Here is a 27625-nt window from a genome sequence, read left to right on the forward strand (position 1 = left end):
AAGCATCTTGCTCAGTTCCATCCTATGGGCAAAAGTCTACTTAAGCCACAATTTAGTGGTGTTCGGGCCCATTTTTTACTTTCATACCCACGGGGCTCTAGGACGAACGAATAGTGCTTTAAATGTACTCTTTGTACCAGCAGTTTGAGGAGAACCAGCTTTTCTGATGCTTCGGTGTTCTTCTACCTAGGATTACTGCATCATGCCATCTCTGAACCTTCTCATGGGACCAAGCGATTAGGGCATTGTTGTATTCATAGATTGAATGGTGGGATGAAAGCCTATATAAGTTTCTGGGTTGGATTGGCTCTCCCTTTGATTAGTGTTAGGGTTCGCGAGTGGAGTGTAGATCTAGGATATGATCATGTTGCGTGGAAGGAAAAAGATGAGGCCTGCAGAATCTGAGTTTATATAGTAGAGCATCCGAACATGATCTATTCAACACCTGCAGTTAATGCCAGCTACTATATTCACGATGATCATGTCCGACGTGCAGCTATACTTCAGTTGAGGAATACAAGCCAGACTTCACCAATCCTAATCAATGTCTAATCATTCACTTCATCTATGATAACTTTTTGTGTATCAGACCGGATATTGTTAACCATAACGATATCAGAATAGCCATGAAAACGCCAGAAACCCCTATGTGCAGTCGTGATTAAGAAAGTCCCGTGGAACTTAATGGTCATCGTCCATGTTCAACTCGTCAAAGTCATCAAGCAGCTCATCCATGTTGATCTTGGGCACCTCCTCGTCATCGCTATCCTCGTCCATATCCATGCCACCCTGTTCCACAGGGGCACTTCTCCGTGCCTTGTACAAATCAAGAGTGCCACGCAGTTCCTGATCTTCTTCGACATCGCGCAAGAACATCTCGAAGTCCTCTTCAAGGCGGTTACGCTCGGCTTCCTGCTTACGGTTGAGGGTGCCAGCCGCTTGCTGCGCCGCCTCCTCCTCGTACTCAAGAGCCATGCGCTTAAGACGCCAGTTGCGGTTCTTGTTCTTCTTCTTGCGGGCGTAGAATTTCTTCACGAGCACAACATCGGGAATAGCGGAGCTGTACTGGCCACTGGCCTCGATCGCCTCAAAGTTGGGGTCGTTGAAGTTGGTACCAGTCAGGTGGTAACCAAGGACAGAGTCACCGACGTGAAGGACACCACCCAGGTGAGTGCGGGTGAAGTAGGTTTGATCGTTCGAGCCAAGGTCCGAAGCACGGGCAACGGTTGCCTCGGCCAGGTAGTACCGTCCGTTCGACCGTCCAACCAGTTCAATGTCCATAATGATAAACTCGGTCAGCTCCGTCACATCGGCAAGACTCCTGAAGGGCGATCTCCAGTAGGTGTTTGTCGGGACATCGGCGGTCTGGAGGGTGTTAGGGTCGAGAAGGTTGACAGAGGTACCGACGCGGTAGCAGAGGGCCAGGGGCGAGATGTTGCCCAGCGATCTGGCAAGCTTGATGGGCAGCGCAACCAGATCATCTTTGCAGATAGGGATCAACTCGATAGAGAAGGTGAACTTGTATGACTTCGTGGAGGTGTGGATATCCATGGAGATCAGCTCCTGCGACTTCTTGACCTTGGTGGGGACGACGGAGGAAAGGAACTCGACCATCTTCTCCGCATGATTCCTCTGCGCAAAGTAGAAATCCAAACCATCCTTGGCCTCCTTGATGTTGATTGTATCGCGGTGAGCGTTGTGCTTGAGGATGATCTGCTCAAGGTACAAGAAGGTTCGCTTGTGAGGCACCTTCTGGCGCAGCTGGATGCTGGAGTTCCAAGTGTTGACAGTGAACGACTTCTTGCAGTCAGGGCATTGTAGCGAGGCGACAACGTATTCAACCTCGAAAGTCTGCTGCACAATGGTGCCCTGGAATGCCTCCTGCTGAATGGTGATCTTGACCTTGATACGTTTCGAGTGGGGTTCGGTCCAGATAAAGCTGGCATCGATAATGCGGACCTTGGACAAGCCGCGGAGCTTGCGCAAGCAGTGTGCGAGAAGTTCCTTCGATTCGAGCGCAGCACTAACCCAGCTGGTGGGGGGCTGGAGCCACCGCTCGCAGTCCTTGCAGCAGTGAAGAACTGCCTCTCTCTGGATGCCTTGGGAGATATCAACCGTCAACTTCACACAGTCCTGACAAAGGGCACCAGCGGATGTTGTTCCATCGATAGGCGCGCCACAGTTGCAACAAAGGATACTAAAAAGCGAGGTTATTAGTTAAGGTCCCCGAAAAATATTGCCCTCATGTATGTTTACAGGGAAATTTTTCTTTCAATTTGCGGGGTAACTCACGTCGCAGCGATCTGTTCCTGCGGGGCCTCGAAAGGCACCGGCGCATCCAGGTCCATCGACATGTTGGAAGCAGGGATGAGGCCTGACACCAGATAAACAAGAGGGTAAAGATAGGGAAGATAGAAGAGCCGGCGACTCCTGCTCGCTGAATGATGAAGCGAAATTTAGATTTGTCATGAGGATCAATATTTGCCCCGCCGCGAGAACTTTTTGTTTGCTCTGTTTGCTTGCTGACTCCATCCTTAGTCACCGTTTGTCTTGTTTGCTCTTAGCAGCTTCCCCAATTGCGCTGCATGTCGCCACTGCGAAGAAAGCTGTCGAGCTCTCGTTTGGTACCATTACTGCTGCAATATTGACCATCATGAACAGGGCATTGTTGAGAGCTGCCTGGTCCTCCAGGACAGCACTTCGCGCGCCTCCTTCCGTCTCTCGCGCCGCGTTATACCGTTCGACCATTCACCCAGTAAATCGAGCTTTTGCTTCAGTATCTTGCCTATGTTCTGAGCAGCCTTCATCCTCGTCCCCTGCAGTGTCACCGGCATCTGAGCTGAAAGAAGAACCGACAGCAAACTCCGCGTCGGAGAGCACCCCTCACATCCCATGGTATCTACAGGAAGAAGCACCTGTGCCCGAATCAAGGCAGACAACTTCGCGAGATCAGATTCCCGAATTGCCAGAGAATCCTCCAGCTATCCTCCCTGCACTTCTCGACTATATGTTCAAGGATGTTGGTCTTGATGAACTGAAGTTGATTGATTTGCGCGGATTGGAAACTCCGCCAGCTCTTGGGGCCAACGTGATCATGATAATTGGAACTGCTCGCAGTGTCAAGCACTTGAATGTGTCCGCAGATCGTCTTTGCCGCTGGTTGAGAAGTACCTACAAGCTGTCTCCCTACGCTGATGGACTCCTGGGTCGAAATGAGTTGAAGATCAAGCTCCGGAGAAAGGCTCGGCGTGCTAGGCTCGCCAGCAGGTCCGGTACTATGTTTGACGAAAAGGACGATGGGATCACGACAGGCTGGATCTGTGTCAATGCCGGTGTGGTAGAGGAAACGCCAGTCAAGAAGGATGAGGATTATAGATTTGAAGGGTTTGGCCACACTGCCACCGGCACTAGGGTTGTTGTGCAGATGTTCACAGAAGGAAAGAGAGCCGAAGTCGATCTTGAAAGCCTTTGGCAGAAGGCGCTGGACCGATCCGAAAGAGAAAAACAAAGGATTTCCCAGGTTAATTCAGCCGCACCTTCCGAAGAGGTTCGTGCTTCCAATTCGATAAACGTATCACCATCTGACCGTGAGTTCGGCCATGCCTCCAGGTTTCCCACTAGCCCTTTGTTCGGACAGAAGAGGCTGTTTCACACCAACCGTCGTCCCGCAAGCCAACACTTCGACCGTGCAGCAACCCATACAGAAGATACGGAGGTAACTCTGGATTCCCAGCCTTCGTCTTTACTTCGAGACCATGACCATAGCGACAATGGAAAGACAACCCACTCAATGGATGCGCTATTTGACCACCTCTCAAAACTATCCGACGTTCAGGCCAGGATCGAACTAGGAGAGGGCCCGGAAGATAATGACTCTACGCTATTCATGCGCCTATTCCATGATCTGTTATCAATCAGCACGGCGGCAGAGAGAGCAATAGCCCGTCTTGTCCTATTCTGCAACGCGATTTCCAGACAGCACCCGGGATATACAAAGCGGGGTTTATATTCAGCGTTCACAGAATGTACATGCGCTGGTTGTTCAGTATCTGATGATCTAGCATTTTCAGTTGTTTCAGCCTTGTTATCTCCCCGCCTAGCAGGGACTAGCCCTGAGGACGTTGCAGGGCGAGTTCCGGAAGAAGACCAGGAATTAGCTCTTCTTGTGCTTGAACATCTATCTCTGCGCGGCACCAATGTTGTCAACATGAGAGTGTTCGACATGATTTATCGAGCCGTTGCCAGTTCCCCGTCCACTACTGTACCAGACGGAGCAAATGATGCACAGGCTGAAAATAAAAGCGCTCTTTATCGGGTGTCTCGTCTAATCGACACCCTTGACCTACCCTTTGAACCCGAGCAAGCCCGCAGCCTTATGTTATCGCTCTTTCAGCACGGCGACTACAATGGCTTTTGGAAGTTGTGGCGCAAGGGTCCCCTCAATGGAAGTCTGCGCACCGCTGCTGACTACAAGATGTTGTTCCGGTTGCATGCTGATCTGGGAGATGAACTCCGTGCCCGGGACTGCGTATCAACATGGATTCCGATGATGAGGAGAGAAGAAAATCCGATACCCCTCGAGGGAGAGCTCTTGGTAGATATCAAGCGCTGCCTTTTGCTTGCCGATCCAGATATTGTGCAAAAGGCCGCGGAAGGATCGACGAGCAATCTGGTCCGATTCTGGAACGCGTGCCAGATGAAGATGCTGAAATGATGCCTCTTCGAGTCATTGTAAATAGTAGACACTGTACTAGTAAATAACACAATCCCAAATCCCTCTTCTTATGCAGTAAAGTAGCAGTAGCTGGATGTGAATGTGACGGTGGATCCGGACCTGGCTGACGGGTGCCGATAAGCCTCGGCTCAACTCGCCGCCATCGGATTGACGTCCACCGCAGCAGCAGCTGCACCTCCGCATTCTCTCCATCCTCCACCCAGTCCCCCCCATCCCAACTGCTTCTTCCACCTAGGGGCCAATGACTGGCGTGCTGTCGCCAACATGGAATACCTGCCCAGTCTGCAGCAAGAATTCGATGAGCTGAAGCCATCGCTATTCGGTACGTGCCTTATCGCACACCTCAAACTATCTCAACGACTACTCGACTAACCTGCATCCCATCGCAGAGCTGCTCGCCGAACAACAGCTCTCCGACCTTCTCCCCCCTTCAATCCGATATATCCTCGCCGTCGCGACCCATCGCCATCCACGATATCTCCTCCGAATTCTCAACTCCTACGACGAGATCTACGCGCTCCTCTCCCTCGTCGTCGAACGCTACTACCTCCGCACCTTCGGCGGCTCCTTCACAGAGAACTTCTACTCGCTCAAACGCGAACGAGTCCTCCTCACCAAGAATGGCGAGATACCTCGCGCCCAACTCGGTGCCCCAGGTCCCGTCCGCGAAGCCCTCAAGCTCCGCACCTCCGACGTCTGGAAGAACCTCCTCGTCCTCGTCGGAATCCCCTACCTAAAGCGCAAGCTCGACGAAGGCTACGACATCCACGCCGCACCACAAGCATCCCTAATCATGAGCGGCGGCCCCAGATACAACCCAGGCGACGACCTCCCTCCAAACCCAACAATCCGCCAACGTCTCCTCCACTACTACAAGTGGTTCCTCCGCAACATCTACCCCTCCGTCAACGCCGCTTACTACTTCTCCATCCTTGCCTTCAACCTCGCCTACCTCTTCGACAACACCAAATACTCCTCTCCCTTCCTCTGGCTCATCGGCACCCGAATCCGCCGTCTCAGCTCCGCAGACCACCGCGCCATCGCCTCCATCCTCGACCCCAAGCCCACTCCCGGATCTGGTCCCGGCGGCGCAGGCGCCCGCACCCGCCCCGGCTCCGGCCTCCTGGGCCTCCTCAGCCCGCAGAACTTCTACCCCCAACTCCTCACCTCCCTCCGCTACTTCCTCCCGGCGTCGATCTTCGCCCTCAAGTTCCTCGAATGGTGGCACGCGAGTGACTTCTCGCGCCAACTCGCCCGCAAAGCAACCGAAGTCCTGGACCTCCCTGCCCCCGTCGCAGCAGGAATGACCCCTCCCTCGGAGAAGCGTAAAGCCGCAGCCGCCGCCGCAGAGAAACAGAAGCAGCAGCAGCAGCAGCAACCATCATCCCCAACCCTCAAATCAGCCATGAAATCAACCCCGCCAGCACGCACACGCATCCAACCCCCCATCTCAGCAACCTCATACCTACCCATCTTCACCGTGCCACTTCCCCCGCCAGACTCGGATGTGGCGTCCGCGTGCCCGATCTGTTTGAATGCGCTTACGAACCCTACGGCGTGTCAGACGGGGTATGTTTTCTGCTACGTGTGTATCTTCCATTGGTTGAATGGGGAGCATCAGCGACAGTTGGATTTCATGAATGGGGAGGGTGCGGGCGCGGCGTGGGCGGATGATGATTTGGAGGGGGGTGAGGAAGGGAAGCAGGGTGGTGTGGATGGTGATGGTGATGAAGAGGAGATGAAGAAGTCGAGGAGTAGACGTGGGAAGTGGGAGAGTGGGAAGGGGAGGTGTCCAGTTACGGGGAGGAGAGTGCTTGGGGGGACGGAGGGGTTGAGGAGGGTGTTGGTGTAGATTTAGTTTATAGAGGGGGTGTTGAGGGTTTTTACTGTATGAATGGGTTGCATGATTTGTATGGAGCGTATTAAATACATACTATAGTACTTAGTTTGCATTGTGTGGAATTAAGGGTTACTAAGTTTCAACATGTTCATATACACTTGAATCTTGATACTGTTATTTTAATAGCCTATAGATGAACAGGCCGGGTATAGCACATCGCACTATGCACAACGCTATGCTAATCAAAGTGATGGAGTAGCAAGCATCTAAGAAATGACATACGGCTCCGCTCCATCTCCGAATAGAACCTCAGGCTGTTCAGCCGCGACTTTCAATATAGTCTGGGAAAAGACAGAGTTCGCCCAGGCGAACCACGGTCTCGTGTATGATTTGATGTTGTTGACATCGATAGACTCGTGGACTAAGCCCAGGAGACTGGAATTGCGGACCAGATTAAGGGAATCGGTGATCTCAGTTACGTTGTCGGTTGTTAATGCCTGCACGAGCAGGGACATTGGCCAGGCGTTTTCGAGACCAACTAATGCATCTGTGTTAGCTGTCTTGATCACAAAGTGCCAGGGCTCGGGCATTGCTTACTGTGAGGTCCACCGATGCCGTGGAAGTCCGATCCAGTGAGGTAGTATGGGTTTCCGTTAGGGTCGAGGATCATCTTGCGGGTGTTTTGGTAGACTTGATCGGATTTATCGACGAAGCCTAAGTAGGGTAGGGCTAGGAGGGATGGAATGTTCGCGTCGTCCATGAAGATGCGCGAGCCGTACCCGTCTACTTCGAAGGCGTAGACGTCGCCGTAGTTCGGGTGGTTGAAAATACCATGTTGGCGGACTGCTTGCTCGAGGTTCTCTCCGCGGGTTTGGAGATTGGATGCTAGGGTTGAGTCGCCGCCAGCTGCGCGGATCAGATCCGCGGTTTTCTTCAATTGTACGGACATCATGGCATTGGCCGGGATGAAGAAGCCCAGGATAGTGGCGTCATCGCTGGGACGGAATGCGCTGCGGATAAGTCCAGTGCCTGAATTGAGCGGATTACCGATCCCAGCCAGGTTGAGGGTTTCCGTGCCGAGAGTTGTCTGGCGCTGGAAGGTGTACTGGTTCTGGACATACTGATGGTTACTGTTGAAAGTTGGCTGGGACTGGGCGTCGGTGGCGTTCAGGAGAGTATCCAGGGCGAGATACCACCGGCTAGTGAGGAATTCGGTGGATCCGGTGTTTTCGTAGAATTCGTTGCCCAGAGCGAGGAAGTTGGCCAAGGAGTCGAGCTCGTATTTGCATTCGTAAACAACAGAGGGTTCATATGCTGGATGTACAGTATCCTGTTGGCCGTTGCTTGTTGCTTGGATTCCACTGGGTGGAGGGGGCTGGAACGCGTTGCAGTAGGGCGATTGAATGACGAACTCAGCCTGCGTGTGTATGGCCCCGAGGATGAGACTGTAGAGAGCCGGGTCCTTCTTTGCCAGTGTTTGGTAGCCAGTCAATTGATTTGTCGAGTCGCGCAGCCACTCTGCGTTGATGTCCCCAGTCACGACGAAAGTCTGAGCTCCTTGCCATTGCGAACTGTCTCGTCTCATCTTTCGAGAGGCAGAAGTGGTGGACGTGCTATTGACATGCCAGCGAATGGTTGTGTCCAGTGTGTTAGGGAAAGCATTGCGAAACAGCTGAGCCATGTCTTTGTCTACCATGCGCGAGGTCACATCGTCGATGACCTGCTCTACTGCGTCTGAGACAAAGGTCCGACATTCTGCTGCGGGTCTTTGGTAGGGCAGATTCAGAGGACCACCGCTGTATGGGGCACTAGAGCGAAGATGGGTATAAGCAGGCTGATACAGAGGTCATGTCAAAGGAAGAATCCCTTACTGTCCAGTAGAAGCATAAGAGGTGTAATCTGGGCAAGCCCGACGCAGAATGGAAGGCTCATCGCGAGCTGCAGCTCCCCTTGCACCCAAGCCGGCGGCGAGGGTTACGGCCAGCGACAACGAGCGCATCTTGATGGCTGGATAGCGGTTGTCGCTGATGATGAGTTTGTATTATAAGGCCGGAAGGTCGAACCAGTGTGCCATTGACCATTGAAAAAGAATTAAGGGGAACAATGGCATGATTTAAAGTGGGCGGGTTGGGGGATGACAGGGGAAGGCAGGGGAATGCGGGGAAGAAGATCGCAAACAGCCGATTTCCTCGCTGATCCCCCGGATTCCCGGCAGTATTTCCCACCCATCATACCAACCCACTCTTGCCCTGCAGGATGCCATTGAACCCTCCGGAATGCACATATTTCAAGGCAGTTTATCGACTCATTGCAGGTCACGATTCGCATCCAGTGCTATCTGGCTTATACAGTCACTATCCTTGTCATGTCTACTTCTTCGCTCGACTTATTCGCCGACTCAGGTGTCTTGATCAGCCGATGGCTCAAGGGTCGTTCCGATAGTCGCCTGACATCCTTTCTTATTAGATGTTGGCATTAGTTTGTCGATCACATCCCAGGACAGGTTTTGCTCAAACAGAACATGAACGCTATCCTACTACGCTTCGAAGCATTGACTTTGGCCCAGAACTGGAATTTCTGTCTCCCTGGTACAATAGAGTGAATCATGGACTCACTCCTGGCTATCATCTCTGCCTACAGAGCCGGCCGCGTTCATGACGATCAAGACTATAAAGAAGATTGATAAATTTGAATGAGGGGACACTCAAGAACGCTGCAAATGCGTCACAGATATTTGTATAGTCAAAGCTCTACCTGATAGTACATGAATTGGGCGTATTACGTGGGTGGAAAATGCTATGCCTGTCGAGTGAAAACAAGTGAAGCTATATACTATAGATGCAGCGCTGTATGCAGGAACATATAAGCATTGGGATAAGGAGAAATAGCAGACCAGATATTGATGACATGTAACAAGCAGTCCACTGCATCGTACCAAAGAAGGGTATACTGGATGTGAGTCTAGTGTGGGCTGGCGCAGAGATGCTACGGCTGGACCATCTATTGCGCCGCTTAATTTCAGTTACTTCCTGGGGAACTGCTGTGCACTTTTCAACCAGCGCATATCGGTCACAACCCCTGGACATGGTATATGAGCACCAGAAGCAGAAATTAGGGTCGGAAATGACGCGGTTTCGGAAACGTCCAGTTATCTAAGAGCTGTTCACTTCTTCGAGAAGAAGGACATGATGCTACCCTGTCCCGGTTTCCCTGCTGGTTTGCCTTTGGGCGCACTCACAGCGGGCTTCTTCTTGGGAGGCGGTGCTGGCTCGTCCTCTGAGAATGACTCCCAGCTTGGTTCCTCAACAGTCACTAAGCACCAACCAGTTAGCTGTTGTCACAATCAGTAAATAATGTACAATCTTACCAAGATAGCCCTCATCGTCCTTGACTGTCTTCTTCTTCATGACTTGGCGTCTGCCTCTGCGACGACCGCCCTTCACCGTAACTTCTTCCTTGAGTTCAGCCTGTTTCGGCGGCGGCTCGTCGATAGGTTTAGACTCTTCCGGTGACGGTGCAGCATCGGGCATTTCTTCGTCTTCGTCTTCGTCTGATACCAGTCAGAAGAGTTACCGACAATAAGGAGGCAACATACCATCATCTTCCATCATCTTTCTGAGCCTCTCTTCACGCTCTTTCCGCGACTCACGTGTACCGGCGGATGCGGGCTTCCCTGAGTCTCGGAAGAGCTCCTCGGGCTCCTCATCCCCGTCTGATGCGTCGTCTAGAACCACTGCTACATATCAGTATGTGTACAACGTCAAGAAAGACAGTAAGTACTCACCATCTTCAGCAGCACTGGGTTCGGCCTACATGATTGTCAGTCGCTCAATACAAGAAATTCGGGTAAAGTGATGGAACTGACCGATTCGGCAGCCGAAGTGGCCGGTATTGCTGATTCTTCCTTTTTCTGCTTCGGCTTGGCCTTTGCAAAAGAGCTGAAAATACTGCCCTTTTGCTTTGGAGGAGCTGTCTTCTCAGTTGGCTTAGACGCTGGAGGTTCCTCGTGTTTGGCCGTTGTCTCCGTCTTCGGGGCCTTGTCTTCAGATTCTTTCTTGGGTTGTGATGTTTCTTCTTCCTTAACAGGACGCTTAGCTGGAATAGTCGCCTTAGGAGGAGCTGGAGCCTGAGCGGGAGCTGGTACGGGAGGGCGACCGCCGGTTCTTCTCTGTAGTCACAATCTCATTAGTATCATAGGAATACGGAAATGCAAGCGCACTTCTTACCCGGACATTGTTGCCCTGGATCATGCCCCAGGTCTTGCCGTATTCTAAGGGATCCTCCTGAGCATGCTTGGCGATCATCTCTCCCGCAACATCTGTCAAGACGTTGAGATCCTGAAGCACTGTTGGCTGAAGGCTGTAGACATATATCGAGGAGATTGATTGAAATGTCGCCTTGGCATCTGCGCACTCAATTATCAGACCCCACCCTTTGCGCAACGCAATGGAAGCAATTCCACGTACCCTCCAAGTCTTCCTCTCGTACAAGCACAACCGAGGACATGGCGATCTCATTCCTAGCGACATCCTGGTTCGGCATCGAACTGCTGATGTATGGGCTGCTCTGGGGAATGCCATCGAAGCTGTCCTGAAGGCCATTCGTTGTGGAAGGGGTCTCGGGCACTTTCTGGATCCCCGTGATAATGTAAGTCGCATTGACGCTGTTTTGCTTCTTGTTGTTTTCGTTGCGGTGGAAATCGAAGAGCATCCTTTCCGACAACAATCAGAATAATCCATATGCATAATTTCGTGTTATTCGTATAAGACATACTGCTTGGCCAGGGTACTATGAACCCGAAGGGCTCTACCTAACGACCGGTAGGTGACCTGTAGTATGCGCCGAAGCTGTTAGTAGATATCCAGCTTGCAGCATATTAGACCTCACTCACCGTGCGTCGCTCATTGATAACATTCTCAGCGAGATACCTCTTATAATCAGCAACAGCCATGATGACAAGAGGCCCCTGATCGTGCGTGAAAAACGGCGTCGTTCAAAGCAACATGCGATGCGGAGTAGAACATGGACGACGCGTTCTGGAAGCACTTTACGCGTATCAGTCAGCGGGTCTTGGCACCGCAGCCAGTCTCCGACGCCATCACAATAACTACTCTTGACGATTGCCAGTTGCCATTCACGGTCCATAACAGCCTCAGAAACTCCCTTCGTCCCGCCTTTGCTTACTAGACTTACCTGCCTATCCGATGATACCTCGATAGTTACCGCAGCCTGCACCCACCCACCCTATGGACCAAACCTTCGACCTCCCCGACTCGACCGATTGGCTTCCAACGCCACTGTCACTCGTCGCGCCTCTCGAATCCGCCCTCCGCTGCCAGGTTTGCAAGGACTTCTTCGATAATCCGGTGATCACCTCGTGCAGTCATACATTCTGCTCACTTTGCATTCGGCGGTGTTTAAGCACGGAAGGCAAATGCCCCGCGTGTCGCAGCTCTGATCAGGAATTGAAGTTGCGGCGAAACTGGGCTGTTCAGGAACTGGTTGAAGCGTTCCAGAATGCTAGGCCCAGTGTTATAGATTTGGCGAGAAAGGCTGCTGCGCGGGGGAGTGCGACAGAAGAGGCAGAGTCGGAGGAGCCAGCACCGAAAAAGAGAAAGGTCGAGGCGGTAGATGGACCTGCTGCGGAGGGCGTGAGGACTCGATCCCAAACTCGGGGAGTAGGCTCTCAAGAAGACCCTGTTGCGATTGAGGTCATTGAGGATAGTAATGATGAGGAATATGTTCCAGGTGTGTATACTCATCGGCAAAGTTGCGTCGCATGCTAATCGCCACTGAAGAGGACGGACTAGTCGCGTGCCCGATCTGCAACCGGAGGATGAAGAATGAAGCGGTATTTCGACATTTGGATACATGTACTGGAGAGCCTGCGCCACCGAAACAGCTGAATTTTGGGTAAGATATGTCTTCTGGAGCGTGTCTACATGTTTGCCTCTGACTTGGAATTATAGCTCGTTACAACCAGCGGCGCAGAGATCAAAAGACGCGCTGAATAAAACACCAGAACGACTGCCCATTATAAACTATTCTTTATTGAAAGATAATGTGCTCCGAAAGAAGTTAAAAGACTTGGGTATACCGAACACGGGCCCGAGGCCCCTTCTGCAACGACGTCACACAGAGTGGATGAATTTATGGAATGCCAACTGCGACTCCAAAACGCCAAAGTCCAAAAGGGAATTGCTGCGAGAACTGGATATCTGGGAACGTACACAAGGCGGCCAAGCGCAAATATCAGGTGATGTCACAGATACCGTCATGCGCAAAGACTTCGATGCGGCGGCCTGGTCAACGAGCCATGATGATGACTTCAAGCGACTCATTGCGAATGCGCGAAAGAAAAGCGAAGCGCAGGTGCGCACCACGATACCACAAGAAAATGTAGGCACAATTCAGGCAACCGACCAGCTTGCCAGCCAGACAACGTATCAGCCTTCCAGTGCGCCTGTTGTTGAGCACACGGAAGCCATACATGCGGCGGAAGATGCCCACCCTCCGGAGAGGTTGCCTGTAGAAGACAAAACCGTCATTGTTCCTGAGGTACAAGCGCAGACGCTCCAGGGCTCAGTCGATAGCCAGATGACCAATGCGCAAAATTAGTCGCACTCGGTGTATATGTCTAGAATGTGCGCATGATGCAGGTCCCAGGCCCTGGAGGATTGTTCATCGTCTTGCGCTAAGCAGTGGTATTGGGGCCTTCCTCGACCGACATTCGAGACAGGCGGTCCTCCAATTCCGATTCCACAGCTCGCTCCGCTGCTGTTCTGCGAGCGGCTTCCTGAGCGCCCTGCTGGAGACTGTCGAGTTCGGCAAGCTTCTTGCGAGTCTCTTCTGCCTCCTTCTCTTCCACCTCCTCCCGCTCCTTGGTCTCCAGTTCCTGCAGCTCGTCGTCGATCTCAGTCTCATCAATCTGTGGACCAGCCTCGTTCATGATGTTTCCGACCTCGTCCACCTTGGACATCTCATCACGCAGCTCTTCTACCACATCCTCGACCCTCTCCGCACCGCCGATCTGACTATGCAAGCCCCGAAGTGCTCCGGTGCTTGCCTCCATGACCTTCACGAATTGCACCTGATCCGTCGCCTGCTCGATTTTGGAATATACCTCCTCAAGCTGCATCAGAGTATCCAGTCTCTGTTTCAGATTATGCTCCGCGAGCTTCTTAGAGCGCACAGCCGAGAGCGCAGAAACGCGGTTCTTGTTTTGCAGAGCCATTTTGGCAGTCGCATTAAGCTCAGTGATTTTGTTCTCCAGGTTTTCCACCTGCTTGGTCATAGTCGCCATGAGCGTTTTGATAGAGGCGACGGCTGTATCTTGCTCTGTGATATCTTTTGGAGCGTCACTGGTTCTGAATTTGATGGTCTGCAACATAATTAGCTTCCTACATGGTATAGATAAAACACCGAGACATAGGAATAAAGACACATACCTTGCCATCGTACGCAATAGCACCGCTATCACGGGACATATACAGTAAGAGCACATCCATATCCACGTCCGACAGGCGACTCCCTTCATCCAAAACACCCGCGAACTCGTTCACGAAGCTTTCCTTGGAATAGACCAAGTCCGTTTTTGACGAACTATTCGCCGTGGCGTGCTTGACTACGCGGTCCGCAGCCTCCTATAAGCACACCACATTAGTCTTGCCCGTTCCAACCACGAACCGAACCCAAGTCAACGCAACCTACCTTCAAGTTCTCCACCAGAACCAACTCCTGAGGCTGTAACCTCGGCGTTGCCTCCTCGCCTCCAATCACAACGCCCTTCAACTGCTTCATGCCCCAGCTCATGACAGCCCACGGACTCAAAACAGACGTATCAATACCCCACTGCGGCTTGCGCAAACTCGCTGGGTTAGTCCGATAAAGGTGCAGAGGCACCATGGTTCGATTCCTTGTCGCTTCGTCCTGCATTACACGGAGCCATTATTAGTCACTGTACACCCCCCTTTTCTCATAACCTGTCTATGGTTGTAACATACAAAAACCGCACCCAGTGCGACAGGCCGTCCACATTCCGGAATCTCCAGATCACGTAACAAGGATTCATCAGCTTGCAGGATCAAGTGGTTCGCTTTGCCCTTCGAGGCGGGCCCATGTGGAGCGATGTAGCCGTGCTTTGCGGCGGAGGTTAAGGCATGTTCCCAGGCTGCGATGTTGGTGGTGTATCCCTCGGGGTTGGTCTTGCGGTGGATGGGGAAGTCGGAGTAGAGGGAGGGGAGGCGGTTTCTGGAACAAACAGGAGATAATGTGTCAGTAAAGTAGCTAAGAGGAGGGCAAATCGGGGGAAGAACGGACTTTCTGAAGGAATCCTGCGAGAGGATATATTGAAGGAGGGTCGTCATTGTGGTTGTTATGGTGAGTGGTAGATGAGTATGTAAAGTGAGACAAGGAGAAAATGGAAGTAAATGTATCTAAATGTGGTATATATTATGTATTCGCAATAAAGGAAAAGTACACCCCGTCGGTGTAGGCTGGATAGCCCCCGTGCGTGCGTGGTGCTACTGAGGTAGTAGTATCGGGATGTCTATCTGATGTCAATAAATGGGCCACTTCGTCCTTAGCGTTGGTTGTCGGGGAGGTCATCTTATCGATAAGAGATGGTCACGTGTGATGGTTCTGCTGCCGCGGGCGATCATTTTCTGCCACCGCCCAATTTTCAACAGATTTCGGAGCCTTTTTTTGGGGACTGTATGTTCTTAAATCCGCTTAAATCCGAGGTTTTCAGAGCGAGGTTCGCTAGGTTCTGCCGGGTTAAGCGGTCTGCAAGGCGGTAAGTATACACACTACGAGGACTACGGACATGTTAGGAGTACAGAGATAGTGATAAATCCAATTTAAGCATAAACACGTAGAGAAACATTAATTGACACATGTCTATGATATTGTATAAACCGATGCGCCCGTCGCACCATTATTGCGTCCCTAAGCTCGTTCGAAGTCGTCATTGGCTGCATTGTCATCATCTCTCGTGCCTTGCGCCGGACCAAGACCGCCCGAATCCAGCGGATTCGAGATCAAGGATTTGCGATTCATGCGCCGGTCCAGCTTCTCGCTGGTTTCTTCCGTGCCCAGTGCTTCGGCAGTGGCTGCCTCGTCCCTTGTGTCTAGCCCTCGGGCTTCTAAGTACTCGACCTTGACGGCGTGTCTTAGGTTGTCAACGAACGTTTGCATCTCGGGCATTGCAAATCCCCCATCGCCATCCAATACATCTGCATATAGTCGCTCCGCCTCCTCGAGAGCAGCCGATGCTAGTGACGGTTTCCCCAGACGAAGCCACATATCGGCGGCAAATACACTCCACATTCCAGCCTTCCGACGTCGAGAGCCCCATTTCATTCCGCTCACCGGTGACCTCGCCGCATAGCATGCCGACACACGCTCGCTGAAAAGGCCCTGGCCGATGGATCCCACAAGCCCAAGGTCCATGGCCCGCATGGCCCATCGAGCGGCGCTTTCCACTGCCGAACCCCCACGAGACTTCAACAATTCCATGGCTAAAGTGAGGCAACGAAGTGCATTAGGTGTGTCTGAGCACCGTGTAAGATAGGAATAACATGCCGTGTCGAACATCTGATCTATTCCGTCGAGCTTCACCTTAGTCCCCATTGCGGCCGGATTGAGAAGCATGCTTACGGCGCACATCTCGTAGGCACCCGCATGGTACTTCCAAGCCTTGTCGTTTGCATAGTCCGACCGAAGAAGCTCATACGTGGATGCTGATAACTTCCAGTCGCGGAGCATGAACGCGAAGTCAGCCATTTTACGCAGAAGGGCTTCAGGCGTGTCTGGCCTATAGTAACCGTGAGCGACATCGTAGTTTCCGCTGGCTCCTCCCGATGTGAGGCTGGAACGAGAGCCAGTTCCGAACCCCGCCCATCTCCGTGACATGGACATGAATCGGCCACTGATACCACGCCTACGGGAGGCCACCTGGTCATTCCAAACAGCGACTCGGTTTTCCATGAATGGTATGACGGACTGTGCAACTAGCTCTCGAATGAAGGCCTTGATTGCCATAATGTCCGAGTCGAAAAGGTAAAGACCATTATTATCCAGGTCAACCAAGGGCTCTATTAATCGTCAGTAAGTGCGGTATTGTAGATGCAGGGGTCTAGTCATACCCGCTCCACCCGAAAGTCGCTCAGTAGGCGAGAGCCATTCGCATTCAGGAACTTGAACACTGTCATCATCGGTGACCACGCACTGATTGCTGCGCAGCCTCAACAAGTGGCAATGTAACCCGAAATGACGCTTCATTTGGTCGTACAGCTTAGTTGATTCGGCAATGTCATCCCGATCCTCGTCATGAACGAGCACGTAGTACCGGAGGTATTCAGAGTGACACCAATCTGGCAACCTCCTGGGCCCATTGCTCGTATCCGCATACAATTGTCTGAGACTTTCAAGCGGGGCAGTATTGCGTGAGCTAATAGCAATGACGCTGGCCACTGGATGTCGAAATGTTTCATGTGGCGTGGCCGAGGATATCGATAGAAGGTGTCGAAGAAATACTTTGTATAAAGGGGATGTTGTAGGAAAATTCAAGAAATCTCTGGGGCGCATTGATCCGCCCAGCGGATCATCTGTCGTGCCCAATTGCTTCTCCAAGACCTCTTCCACCTGTGCCAGGGAGGGGTTTCGCCCTGAGCTCGAATTGGAAGGGGGCGGGCTGTTGCTGGCCAAGTTCACGAAGCGCACCCCGTAGTCTTCCCAGCCACGACTCGACCCCACGCTGTCCCTTATGACCAACTTTCCGGGTACATTCTCGCCGAAAGGGCGAATCAACTCCCAGAAACCACCAGCGAAGCCTTTCTGTCGTACCAACTCATCGGTGTCCGCTGATGCATAGACTCCAACCACCGGGGAGAACGAGCGTATGATTAGAGAACGGATTTCCTCCGCGCCATCGAAACGACCTTCTACCGGGGATCCCAGGGATGATCGGGCTAATTGTGGAGTCGACGATCGGAAAGAAGGAGCACGAGGCGATGCGGACCTAATCGGAAGTTCTGCCGTCGTGGCCGTCAGGGGCGGGGTCGGGGAGCGGATCCTCGAGTCTACCAGGTCTGCATCGAGGGCCGGTGATGAGTCGCGGCGCTGATTCGGATATCTCGACTTGGATGCGACACGTGGAACGCCGGGCGAGAACGACGGCGGAGGCTTGACCGGAGCCGCATCTCCGGGCGATGTCATGGACTCCGAGTGGCGTGGGATGCGCTGTGAACAAAAGTAGAAATGACCCTAGAGCCCATGGACCGGGTGGGGAGTGATCCCACGGGAAGAGTGACGGAGAAAGGGAGTGATGTGGTGTGGTGAGGTTCGGAGCAAATAGTCAGGAGAGAAGGAATGGCGGGAGGAATCCGGGCGATATTGTAGGGATGCGTTGAAGCCAAGTCACCGCGGGCGAATCCCAGAGCGCAAGTCGGGCGAACAGCTCCGTTGGGCTAATGCGTCCCTCGCGGCAGCTAATGTCGGGGGTCAAAATGATGGTGAGGTACTCTTTTGACAACTGCTTTTCAGAATATATATATTCTGGTGTCAATGAGGAAAGCAGACTGGCTTACCCGTGGACTGCCATCGAACGGAGAGCTGCGACAAGCTTCATTGTTAGTTTAATGGATTGATTGAGTTGTTGTTGACGGCTCGGAAGGCGGTGATGATCCTCCACTTGATCTGCCGGGCAATTGTTTAATTGTTCAGGCGCTGCTGTTGATCCCCTCCACTCTCTCCCTGCGATGCGCTCTGCTTGTGATCGGGAAACACAAGGCTGACCATCTCATGACTCAATAGAGGACATTCACTCGTCAGCCCATTTGACTCATCCTGGGATGGCTGCTACCCATGCTCAGAACATCCCTCTTCTCCTTGCCTTCCAAGCGCCGCCTACTCCGCCTGACCGTTCCTCTCTCTCCGCCAACTGATGCTTCCGCCGCAACTGGATTTCTTTTCCTTTGCAGAATCTCCCGGTTGATACCCCGTGCCTGTATAAATACCCTCCGGTCTACTTCTGTACCGCGCAGCTCTTCCATGAGCCGTCGGAGATCCTCCAGCCTCTCCCCCCAGCGAACAAACAAAAGACGGCGCATACCTGAAGCTGCCCCGCATCAGGGCGCTGCAGGAGACACCATGACTCAATCCGCGAATACCGTTCCCACCATTGAACTTACCGCTCTTGAATCAACATTAAAATCGCTCTTACTCGATGTCGCCGAATACATACACGAGAAAAATATTGCGGAAGGACGCCGGGACACAGAGCCTACGGTTCTGCGATTTACCGGAGGATGGGTGCGGGACAAGCTCCTAGGGGTGGGCAGCAACGATGTGGATGTCGGTATCAACAACATGACAGGGTATCAGTTTGGTTTGCTCCTCAAGGAGTATATGGATAGACCGGAAAACCTGGAGAAGTACCGACAGAAGCAGCCCAATGGAGAGTTGAAACATGCGATTGCTAGCCTACATAAAATCGAGGCGAACCCGGAGAAGTCCAAACACCTGGAGACAGTGACAACAAGGATATTCGGCTTGGATATCGATCTCGTAAATTTACGAAAGGAGACCTACTCGGAAGACAGCCGAAACCCGCAGATGGAATTTGGCACAGCCCAGGAAGATGCAATGCGCCGCGATGCGACGATCAATGCGCTTTTTTATAACCTGAACGAGTCCAAGGTTGAGGATTTGACTGAAAGAGGTCTGGAGGACATGCAGAAGAGGATTATTCGTACCCCGATGGAACCCTACCAAACCTTTCAGGACGACCCATTGCGTGTACTGCGCTTGATTCGCTTTGCTAGCCGACTGGGTTACAATATCGAAGAGGAGACTCAGGAGGCAATGCGAAATGACCTTATCGGGGAGGCTCTCAAGCTGAAGATTAGCAGAGAACGGGTGGGCAAGGAGCTGGAAAAGATGCTGCAAGGTTTGTAACGTCCAAGTCAGCATTGATGGTTGCTCACAGTTTCCAGGTCCCGATCCCCGCGGTGCACTGCAATTCATTGACCACCTTGGACTATACCCGACTATTTTTGCTAACCACCAGGATGATGCGCAAGCAGATACCTCGTCATGGGCACTTGCATACAATGCGTTGGGCAGAATTCTGAATCCCCATGATGACGACCCCATCATCACCAAAAATGTCCGCGATTTCCTCATACGCGACAAGCTTGAATCCTACTACGCGTGGATGATTGCAGCATTTGCACCATGGTCAAGTGTGCCAACCCGCGTTGCGAGGGGACCCAAGGCAAAACCTCTCCCGGCCCGGACCGCGGAAGTAGCTCGAGACAGTTTGCGAGCCGATAACAAGACAATCGCCGTCATTGGCGATGCAGCACATAACTGGCAGGCCATCACCGAAATCAAGAACTCTGTCCTCGAGGGACGCATGGATGGAACTGCAGCAGAGATACGACAGCAGGTCGGGCTGCACATTCGCTCGTGGAAGAAGGACTGGAGGCTCTGCATACTTCTTTCCATTCTTCAAGAAATTATGCGAGGCGGCGAGTTTACCAGCGGTAAGGATACCTCCATGCCTATTGCCTTTATAAAAAAAATGATGCTTACATGATGTCAGTTCTGGAATCGTACGACCGCTTCCTCTCCTACATCAAAGAGCAAGATCTACAGGATGTGTTCGAGCTGAAGCCCCTCGCCAACGGCGGAGAGATTGTAAAGGCTCTTGGTTGCAAGACTGGTCCCTGGATGTCGAAAGCCTTGGATATGTCCATCAAATGGCAGCTGTTGCACCCGGAGGTTACCGAGAAGGAAAAGGTGCTAGAAGAGCTGTCCCGTAGAAAGGAAGAGCTAGGCATCTCTACATAGTAATAGGAATATCATGGCCGCTCTATGGGTCCGACGACTCTGTTATTCATTCCCCTCAACAATACTCGGCTTTGTGGGAGGAGTCCAAGGTGAATCCTAGTTCGTCCCTGAATTCATTTGGTGCCTCTAGCAACAAGTGAAGCCAAGCCCTCGACTCACGTTTCCTCGATCTGGTGTCTCAATTTCATATGCCAACAGGTGTCATATAGTATGACGATCGTGGACTGTCGCGAAATGGGCACATTCAATGCGCCGGATCGCACGGCAGTGCCTCACCCAGTGTGAGTAAGGGTGATCGCTCAGACAGGGAAGGGACACTCCTTTATCCATAGACCACATCAGTGCCAATGAATTGCACTCACGTTTTGGTCCACTAGGTATTTAATGTAAGGAAGTATATTATCATGTATCACGTGGATGCCTGGAGACCATACTCAGCTATAATAATCCAACACATACCCTATGCGTTACAATCCATCTTTCTCCAGAGCTGCACGGCAGAGTGGATATGGCTACCTAGAATGCCTTGAGTGGCAAGTCAGAAATCCGGAAAATCTCGTGAGTTGTTTCTGGGTGGTTCATATCCCATATGCTTGTGCATCCACTTCCTCAAGTCCGGCCACCCGATATCGTCAGCAACTATCGTTATATTCGAGTGACAATGTTTCATGAAGACTGGGGTCTAATCCCTATCTGATATACTTTGGGTTGAAGAGACGCATGAAACGTTCCTTGCGTAGGGCTCGGGAATCTCCATGGGGTGAAGGGTGTAGCAACCACCACAGCCGTCCTTCAGGTTTGGCCTTTTCTTGACATATAGATTAGGCAACTAAATAATCGGTTCCCAGACAGACGATTTGCATCAATATATGTGCTAAAACAAGCAGTACATGCCGGGTCTATGGAGTGCTGCCTTACCTTCTTCCACTATACATCTGACAGGTTATACACACCTGATAATACTCCAAACACCCCAATCGTGCAGTATGGGGTCATACCACATGTGTAAGTCAAGGCGGATATGCATCTACAATAGCTCACATGAACCAACCTTCAAGAAATGGTGGCTGGCTCATGGTGATAATTCCCTCAGCTCAATCAAGCCCACACATGACCTATGCAATAGGGATGATGACTGTGTTTCCAATTTGAGCATGCAATGGAAGGCTACAAATACATCTCTCAATCCCATATCTTTTGAACGTCAAAGCCTTGTGATGGCAACCTGAAAACGTATGAGACATTCCTTCTATATTACTTTGACAGGTTAACACTTCACTGACTAATTGTCTAGTGTTTGCCACTGTATTGGCTCAGCAACGGCGGCTCCCGAAGCATTGTTCACCTGAGGGATCCCCTTGATAGCCCTATTATGGACGAAATGACTTCATATCATCCATGTGCAGCGTCATGTGTCGATTTCATATTGATGGGGGAATGTAATGAGAGTTCCGATGCGTTAGGTCAAGGGGATTATGCTGGAATGGAAGATGACATCCAGCTCTCAGTTGCTTGTGTTTGGGCCGTGTTACTCCATGATATACATGTTCAGCAGATGTCTCAGCAGTGTTTAGGGTAAAATTTGATAGTCAGTGGATGATAGAACGTGCAATTATCTACCTCATTTAATCTAGTGGAGCATCAGCTGTATTTATTGCATCCTCATTAGGTAATTTTACTCTCTTCTCTATCACAATCAGAACATTGAAGCAGTTTGTGGCGTAGCACTTCAGTGATCAATCCCCAAGATCATTTCTGAACCGACTAGGTAAAGTTGGCGAAACCCAGAAATATATACTACGTTTAATGAGTAATCGTTTTCGTTCTTGCTTCGTCCTTTCTTTGACACGTGTATAGTACCAAAGATTTTCTTGGATAGAAACGGCGAAAAATACTGATAGAGGAGAAAAGGAATTAAAGAAACTGCTCATATAGTACTAATTTGCAGCTGAACGATGTCTGGTTGGGTAATGTCAGGACCGTTTCTCGGCTCCCGTTTCTTACCGCTCGAGAAATTCGGTTGCCGACGGCGAAGGATCCCCGAGTCATCTGGCCCGAAGCTACCTTTCTATGGACATCTTGACTGTCAGTTCAACAAACACGTTTCTGTAGATAGCGAGGTAAATAGACGTGTCTATGGAAGAGTTTCAATCGGTGGCGCGTGAGTGCCTAGGTCGTGGTGATGCGCACATCCCAGACTCGCGGCTGGATAATGTCGTCGTCCCTAGAGAATTGGACCATTTATGGGACACCATCTCAGCCCACGAGGACAAAGACAATGCAACTGTATGATAAGGCGTTTTGATATGCACTGAGAAAGTGATGCTAACTGAGCACTACAGGTATCTGAAGACTTGTTTCTCGCGCGGGAGTTCCTGAGACTTTGGAACTCCAATGAATTATCAGAGCCTGATGTCGCCGCAGCAAATCACATCTATGCCTGGGCGAGTAGGCATGCTCTTCCATCTGCAGTGTATGCGGAATCTATGGAAGAGCCCAATGGTGAGTTGATAGACTTCCCCTCTCACATTCTCAAATATACTGACATAGCCCAGAAGAGAAGAACGCTCTTATGCATGAAGATAAGCTGCGATCTTCACTCGCAATATCCGTGATTGCGGCCTTGGACTCTCTATTTCCAGTGTATAAAGCAACAGACGTGCCAAACATCATCCTCGCACTGGCGAGCTTCACCTCTGAAGCAGACCCGTGGACAACAGCCGACTCACACACGGCGTCCACTGCCATTCTTGAAAGGTTTCGCACATCACCCAGGACACCAGAGGCATCGTTTTGGGCTGTCCTTGAAATCATCCTCAAGGACAGAATCCGACCTCTCTTCACAAGGACCAGGAACCCCGCCATTACAGCAGCAGGTCGCAAGGACATGCACCCTATCCCTCTTCCCAGATTTGATACCAGCATTCTTGACCCTGAGTCGAAACCATGGCGATCATCAGACGTCTACGCGACGACCGTCTTTGCCTGGATCCTAAGGCAATATCAGGTAAACCCATCTTCAACTGATCATATTCACTTGCCGCTAACAACTTCCAGGCGCCAGACATCAGCCGTCTGGAATCCCACTTCCCCGTCCTCGTCCCATCAATTCTCGCCCTGATTGACGATGAGACCAACCCCAACAAAGCCGACGGCTGCACTCTTCTCACCCATCTCCTGCAACCCATCCAGCAAGCCAAATCCGATATTCTGAAGCGTACCAACCTTTCCTCTGTCTTCATCGATGCCATCAAACCATGCCTCCTCTCCCTACCCACCATAACCCCTGAACCCGACTCCATCCGTCTCCTAAGCACAGCCTATCCAACCCTCTTCTTACTCCTCAAAACCAGCTACTTACCCAAGGATAAACAAACCTACACCACCGAGCTAACGAAAGTCCTTCGCGAGAACCTCATCCCCTCCTTCCACCACATCAGCACCCTGACGCCTTCTAGCGGGACACAATCTACGCTATCCTCGTTCCCGCACCCAAAATTGTCTACTCTTTTATTAAACAAGATACATGATAGTCTCTTCGATCTCCCAGTTCACACAACAAAGTACCTACAGGAAATCATCCCACTCATCTACAGTACGCTGTCTAATCCCTTCGGGACGGCGTATCCACCTCTCCTATTGGCAGGAGTGGCTGTTACTAGAGCTGTGATTATGAATGCACACCCGAGGATTTGGTACTGGAGAGGGGAGATTCTAGGTGCCGTGGCGGCATGTTGGCTTAGCGTGGCTGACGAGGAGGCTGCGGAGCGAGGAAAAGAGGATGAAAAGGAAGATTTGATTAAACTAAAGAGGCAACTAAAGGGCGTGGTCTATTTGCTGAGGATGGTTTTGGAGAATCCAGATGAGGAGATCGCTAAGGATGACGAGGTGATTGAGGCGAAAGAGGGATTTGCGAAGGAAGTAGAGGAGCTAGTTGGTGCCGATGAGGCATTGAGGGAATTGCTGCTTGGGGAAGTAGATGGGAAGGATGGAATGAATTTTGGTGTTTGATACCAGTTGATTTCTTAACTGCGTCATTCTGGATAATGTTGGCCCGGTTTTATGGGTTAGTTTAGGCCAGTGATATATCCCCGAATTGATTTTTTCACCTCTACTGCCAATAAGTAGTCTCTCTTAGCCAACACCGTGTTGAAGGCCTAGATAAAATCACACATACAATCACATCAGTCTCTGCCGACTCTCTCAAATTGAGTTCGATATCATCTCGGACTCGAATGCAAGTGTTACCCTATACTAACAGAGTCTCAAGGCAAGCCACATATCCCCCAGGATCGACTTTGACCCAGCACACTGCTAATATACCCTCTCAGCATCTGAATACAACATCTATTCCATTCACTGCAGTCCCACTTCCTACCACCAGCAAAGCAAGCCCTACAACCAGCCCCGATGCTACTGCCAAGTAACACACTCCATACCATGATCAAGCCTCTTCCATATCTTCCATCTCTCAAGACCCTCCTCTCACCTACTCATCTCCAACTCAACTTTCCCCTTCATCAACCCCTCCCCCCTCACCAACCACCATTCTCTACTCCCAAACCGAAACCGAAGTTACAATCCCAATGCAAGAACCACCACAACCAGCCCCAATCATGTTCCGAATCTTCAATTACACCCAACCCCATCCCTCAACCTCACCACCATCTCACCAACACACCCCCAGCCCAATCCCCTCCGTCCGCGTCGAAATCCCCCCCTCAGAGCGTACGTCCCCCCTTAACCCACCCCCCAAAACACCCCGTTACTAACCAAACCCAGTCCTCCCCGGACTAACCCACAACGACCTCCCCCTCCTCGGCACCCGCCCCAGCTCCTCAATGCTCGAATACGACCAACTGCCCATCCTCCGACACCTCGAATGGCGCATCGACGAGAACTCCAACGAACCACTCCGTCGACCACTGAAAGACGTCGTGTCTCTGACGGCCGCATTCGCACAGACACGCGGATGCGAGGCTCTCGAGCCGTGCATCCATTGCAGAGAGGGAAAGGGGGTCTGGAAGACATGCGTGGTGGGGTTCGATACCAGGGAGGGAATGAGTGCGCATGGTGCTTGTGCGGCGTGTCGGTTTAGTAGGAGGGGGTGTAGTTTCAGTAGTAAGTACTCGTCTTTCTGGGTGTGAACTTGGGAGGAAAAGGTGCTAATTGTGGTAGATGTGCAGGCTGAGGAACCCGAGACTCCGATTAGAGTTAAGGATGAAGCTGGGCTCGCCACTCCGCCATCATCTGCTTCAAGGGGATATTCAGCGACAGCTACTGCTGCTGGTCGTAGTGGCAGTGGAGGTAGGGGTAGGGGAAGAGGGCGCAGATTTGTTGTTCGTTCGAGACCGTATAATCTCAGACCGAGGGCTACTACTCCAACGCCTAGTGGTAGTGATATGGGGTATACCAGTCGTGATGATGAAGAGCGCGAGTTAGGTCCAATGATCAAGTCTGAGAGCAGCGAGGTGTCCACCTACTCGTCTGGTACTTCTCGCCTTGATGGAAGGATTCTTCCTTTCCCGTTGGGTCCGGAGACGATTGATGATCTGCCCTTTTTGAGACGCGCTGTTACGGAGATGGAGATGCATCTGGGGACGTTGAGGAGGAGGGTGAGACAGTTGGAGGATAGGGAGAGGATGAGGGATAGTAGTATGAATCCGTGGGAGTTGGTGTGATTGGTTAATTGGTTAAGGAGGGTTGGGATGTTCAAATGGTGGTAGGGGGTTATGGTGTATGGATTGACGGGGACGTGTACACTGCGTCGTGTTCATAGTGGAGAATGACTTGCATGTCGAATATGGGGGTGATAGTGTGGTCATTTGTGGGAGTTAGCGTTCGATGGAGTGGGAGGGCGTTTTAGCGAAAAGGCATATGTGATAGACAACGGGACTGGCATCAAGCACTACTAAGTGTAAATGCGGTGTCCATAGGAAATCAAAGCGAAACATCTTTCTCTAAGATAATGCAGCCGTCAATTCTATCATGAATATATACAACACGACTTTTAAGACCCCCGAGACGAAGTATACACCTTCTGAGGATACAGAAAGCCACCAGGGCCACCATCTACATGGTTCTCGTGCCTCGGTCTGAATCCGTCCGATGACGAAGGCAGCATATCAAAGCATTGCGTACTCAATGACTCTTGAGTATTGACCTTCTTGACAACATTCACCAGCCGTCCTAGTATCGCGTACTCCAGCTTCAGCTTAATGCTATAAGCGACGGGCTTGAACATAACCTGCAAGGCATAATACCCGGCATACTGAATACCGACGACGGCTATATCAAGTATCAATACCAGGATATTGATCCCGATCAGCTGCGCAAGGATACGACGATGTCGATCTTCAGGACGGAGTCGTAGCAGCTTCGCAGCTTCCCAGACATACAGACCGGACAGGAGACCTTCTTGGAGGCAGAAGCCGACGAGCTGAATCCGCTCCATGATGTTGTATCCGTCGTTGAAGAGTCTCCAGTGCGTGGAGACGGTTCCGTATAGGAGGACAGTGATGGGGATCTGGAGGAGGATGTCGTCCAGGATGATGAGACGGAGTAGATAGCGGAGGATTGTAGGGTCCTGGAGGACGAGATGGAGACGGGACCAGAGGACGAGCGAGTGGCCGGTTATCATACCGCACCAGCCGATCATGATAAGAGTGACAGAGCCGTAGGGCGAGATTTGGGGTCGGGAGAAGAGGAGGATATATCCTACGCATTGCGGGACGATGCTTAAGGAGGCTACGAGTAGGGACCAGAAGTAGACGCTGCCTCGGCGCTTGAAGGTCGAGAGACAGAGGATGATGAGCTCGATGGCATTGTAGCAGGCGATGGCGGCAAAGGCCGTGAAGATGTGCACTTGGTGGGAGTCTCGGTATATGTCGGGGAGAAGGCGCCCTGAAGGGGTGTCGCGTTTGAGGAGCATGGATGAGGGGGACACATGGTTGACAAGATGGTATGTGGTAGTGAGGGGGAGGGAGGATAGTGGGAGATTTATTTCACGTCCACCAGGGTCGCCACGCTCAGGGTCCGAGGAGAAGAGGATCTGCGAGTGGATGCAAAGGACAATGGGGCCAACAAGGGCCGCTCAGGCCTCCGATTTGCTCCTCATGGGCAGGATGGCGCGAGTGGGAACATATGCAGGGAGGGTGCGGATGCGGAGAGAGACTAGAGGGGGATCGCTGGGTGAA

The 27625-nt window shown here is 51.6% G+C and overlaps 10 protein-coding genes across 10 annotated transcripts; 4 read left to right on the top strand and 6 right to left on the bottom strand.

The window, feature by feature from the left end:
• Nucleotides 1–386: 386 nt before the first annotated feature.
• BO85DRAFT_449030 (ribosome-binding protein NMD3) lies at nucleotides 387–2444 on the bottom strand. The gene is made up of 2 exons (XM_025660073.1): nucleotides 2293–2444; nucleotides 387–2197 (listed from the first exon to the last, which is right to left on the bottom strand). Exons 1-2 carry the CDS (start codon nucleotides 2352–2354, stop codon nucleotides 682–684), a joined length of 1578 nt encoding a protein of 525 aa, XP_025515834.1. The 5' UTR covers nucleotides 2355–2444; the 3' UTR covers nucleotides 387–681.
• A 209-nt stretch (nucleotides 2445–2653) lies between these two features.
• Nucleotides 2654–6587, top strand: BO85DRAFT_459139 (pex2/pex10/pex12 family protein; the record flags this gene model as incomplete). Its single annotated transcript, XM_025661629.1, has 7 exons — nucleotides 2654–2755; nucleotides 2801–3949; nucleotides 3980–4025; nucleotides 4062–4215; nucleotides 4246–4689; nucleotides 4939–5057; nucleotides 5125–6587. The coding sequence occupies 7 exons, from the start codon at nucleotides 2654–2656 to the stop codon at nucleotides 6585–6587; spliced, it is 3477 nt and encodes a 1158-aa protein (XP_025515835.1).
• A 49-nt stretch (nucleotides 6588–6636) lies between these two features.
• Nucleotides 6637–8708, bottom strand: BO85DRAFT_519817 (glycoside hydrolase family 125 protein). Its single transcript, XM_025665079.1, has 3 exons — nucleotides 8447–8708; nucleotides 7173–8383; nucleotides 6637–7113 (listed from the first exon to the last, which is right to left on the bottom strand). Exons 1-3 carry the CDS (start codon nucleotides 8572–8574, stop codon nucleotides 6842–6844), a joined length of 1611 nt encoding a protein of 536 aa, XP_025515836.1. The 5' UTR covers nucleotides 8575–8708; the 3' UTR covers nucleotides 6637–6841.
• A 592-nt stretch (nucleotides 8709–9300) lies between these two features.
• BO85DRAFT_519818 (uncharacterized protein) lies at nucleotides 9301–11570 on the bottom strand. Its single transcript, XM_025665080.1, has 9 exons — nucleotides 11467–11570; nucleotides 11349–11404; nucleotides 11042–11286; nucleotides 10802–10980; nucleotides 10441–10743; nucleotides 10360–10384; nucleotides 10171–10308; nucleotides 9943–10125; nucleotides 9301–9887 (listed from the first exon to the last, which is right to left on the bottom strand). Exons 1-9 carry the CDS (start codon nucleotides 11524–11526, stop codon nucleotides 9739–9741), a joined length of 1338 nt encoding a protein of 445 aa, XP_025515837.1. The 5' UTR covers nucleotides 11527–11570; the 3' UTR covers nucleotides 9301–9738.
• A 251-nt stretch (nucleotides 11571–11821) lies between these two features.
• On the top strand, nucleotides 11822–13193 carry rad18 (E3 ubiquitin-protein ligase RAD18; the record flags this gene model as incomplete). The annotated part of the gene is made up of 3 exons (XM_025656000.1): nucleotides 11822–12323; nucleotides 12374–12488; nucleotides 12545–13193. 3 exons carry the CDS (start codon nucleotides 11822–11824, stop codon nucleotides 13191–13193), a joined length of 1266 nt encoding a protein of 421 aa, XP_025515838.1.
• A 76-nt stretch (nucleotides 13194–13269) lies between these two features.
• BO85DRAFT_468564 (putative vacuolar sorting protein SNF7 family protein) lies at nucleotides 13270–15117 on the bottom strand (the record flags this gene model as incomplete). The annotated part of the gene is made up of 5 exons (XM_025662272.1): nucleotides 14895–15117; nucleotides 14579–14825; nucleotides 14286–14504; nucleotides 14024–14218; nucleotides 13270–13971 (listed from the first exon to the last, which is right to left on the bottom strand). The coding sequence occupies exons 1-5, from the start codon at nucleotides 14939–14941 to the stop codon at nucleotides 13270–13272; spliced, it is 1410 nt and encodes a 469-aa protein (XP_025515839.1). The 5' UTR covers nucleotides 14942–15117.
• Nucleotides 15118–15410: 293 nt separating this feature from the next.
• On the bottom strand, nucleotides 15411–18181 carry BO85DRAFT_420265 (TRAPP III-specific subunit 85 family protein). The gene is made up of 2 exons (XM_025657889.1): nucleotides 16721–18181; nucleotides 15411–16669 (listed from the first exon to the last, which is right to left on the bottom strand). The coding sequence occupies exons 1-2, from the start codon at nucleotides 17790–17792 to the stop codon at nucleotides 15522–15524; spliced, it is 2220 nt and encodes a 739-aa protein (XP_025515840.1). The 5' UTR covers nucleotides 17793–18181; the 3' UTR covers nucleotides 15411–15521.
• A 544-nt stretch (nucleotides 18182–18725) lies between these two features.
• On the top strand, nucleotides 18726–24440 carry BO85DRAFT_459145 (tRNA adenylyltransferase; the record flags this gene model as incomplete). The annotated part of the gene is made up of 7 exons (XM_025661630.1): nucleotides 18726–19524; nucleotides 19571–20122; nucleotides 20182–20397; nucleotides 22558–22715; nucleotides 22772–22877; nucleotides 23012–23436; nucleotides 23487–24440. The coding sequence occupies 7 exons, from the start codon at nucleotides 18726–18728 to the stop codon at nucleotides 24438–24440; spliced, it is 3210 nt and encodes a 1069-aa protein (XP_025515841.1).
• A 605-nt stretch (nucleotides 24441–25045) lies between these two features.
• BO85DRAFT_487745 (DUF3716 domain-containing protein) lies at nucleotides 25046–26110 on the top strand (the record flags this gene model as incomplete). Its single annotated transcript, XM_025663473.1, has 3 exons — nucleotides 25046–25157; nucleotides 25212–25526; nucleotides 25608–26110. The coding sequence occupies 3 exons, from the start codon at nucleotides 25046–25048 to the stop codon at nucleotides 26108–26110; spliced, it is 930 nt and encodes a 309-aa protein (XP_025515842.1).
• Nucleotides 26111–26384: 274 nt separating this feature from the next.
• Nucleotides 26385–27431, bottom strand: BO85DRAFT_449039 (uncharacterized protein). Its single transcript, XM_025660074.1, has one exon. It carries the CDS (start codon nucleotides 27358–27360, stop codon nucleotides 26440–26442), a length of 921 nt encoding a protein of 306 aa, XP_025515843.1. The 5' UTR covers nucleotides 27361–27431; the 3' UTR covers nucleotides 26385–26439.
• Nucleotides 27432–27625: the final 194 nt, after the last annotated feature.

This window comes from Aspergillus piperis (genome assembly GCF_003184755.1).
Source record: "Aspergillus piperis CBS 112811 unplaced genomic scaffold BO85scaffold_8, whole genome shotgun sequence".
Classification (NCBI taxonomy): domain Eukaryota; kingdom Fungi; phylum Ascomycota; class Eurotiomycetes; order Eurotiales; family Aspergillaceae; genus Aspergillus; species Aspergillus piperis.

Coding starts and splice junctions, on each gene's coding strand:
- BO85DRAFT_449030 (XM_025660073.1), bottom strand. CDS start 2,354: ATGTCGATGGACCTGGATGCGCCGGTGCCTTTCGAGGCCCCGCAGGAA. Junction 2,198..2,292: donor CAGGAACAGATCGCTGCGAC/GTGAGTTACCCC, acceptor CTCGCTTTTTAG/TATCCTTTGTTGCAACTGTG.
- BO85DRAFT_519817 (XM_025665079.1), bottom strand. CDS start 8,574: ATGCGCTCGTTGTCGCTGGCCGTAACCCTCGCCGCCGGCTTGGGTGCA. Junction 8,384..8,446: donor TCTTATGCTTCTACTGGACA/GTAAGGGATTCT, acceptor TCTTCGCTCTAG/TGCCCCATACAGCGGTGGTC. Junction 7,114..7,172: donor CGGCATCGGTGGACCTCACA/GTAAGCAATGCC, acceptor CAGATGCATTAG/TTGGTCTCGAAAACGCCTGG.
- BO85DRAFT_519818 (XM_025665080.1), bottom strand. CDS start 11,526: ATGGCTGTTGCTGATTATAAGAGGTATCTCGCTGAGAATGTTATCAAT. Junction 10,744..10,801: donor TCCAGGGCAACAATGTCCGG/GTAAGAAGTGCG, acceptor TTGTGACTACAG/AGAAGAACCGGCGGTCGCCC. Junction 10,309..10,359: donor ACCCAGTGCTGCTGAAGATG/GTGAGTACTTAC, acceptor GATATGTAGCAG/TGGTTCTAGACGACGCATCA.
- BO85DRAFT_420265 (XM_025657889.1), bottom strand. CDS start 17,792: ATGACATCGCCCGGAGATGCGGCTCCGGTCAAGCCTCCGCCGTCGTTC. Junction 16,670..16,720: donor GCGACTTTCGGGTGGAGCGG/GTATGACTAGAC, acceptor GACGATTAATAG/AGCCCTTGGTTGACCTGGAT.
- BO85DRAFT_449039 (XM_025660074.1), bottom strand. CDS start 27,360: ATGCTCCTCAAACGCGACACCCCTTCAGGGCGCCTTCTCCCCGACATA.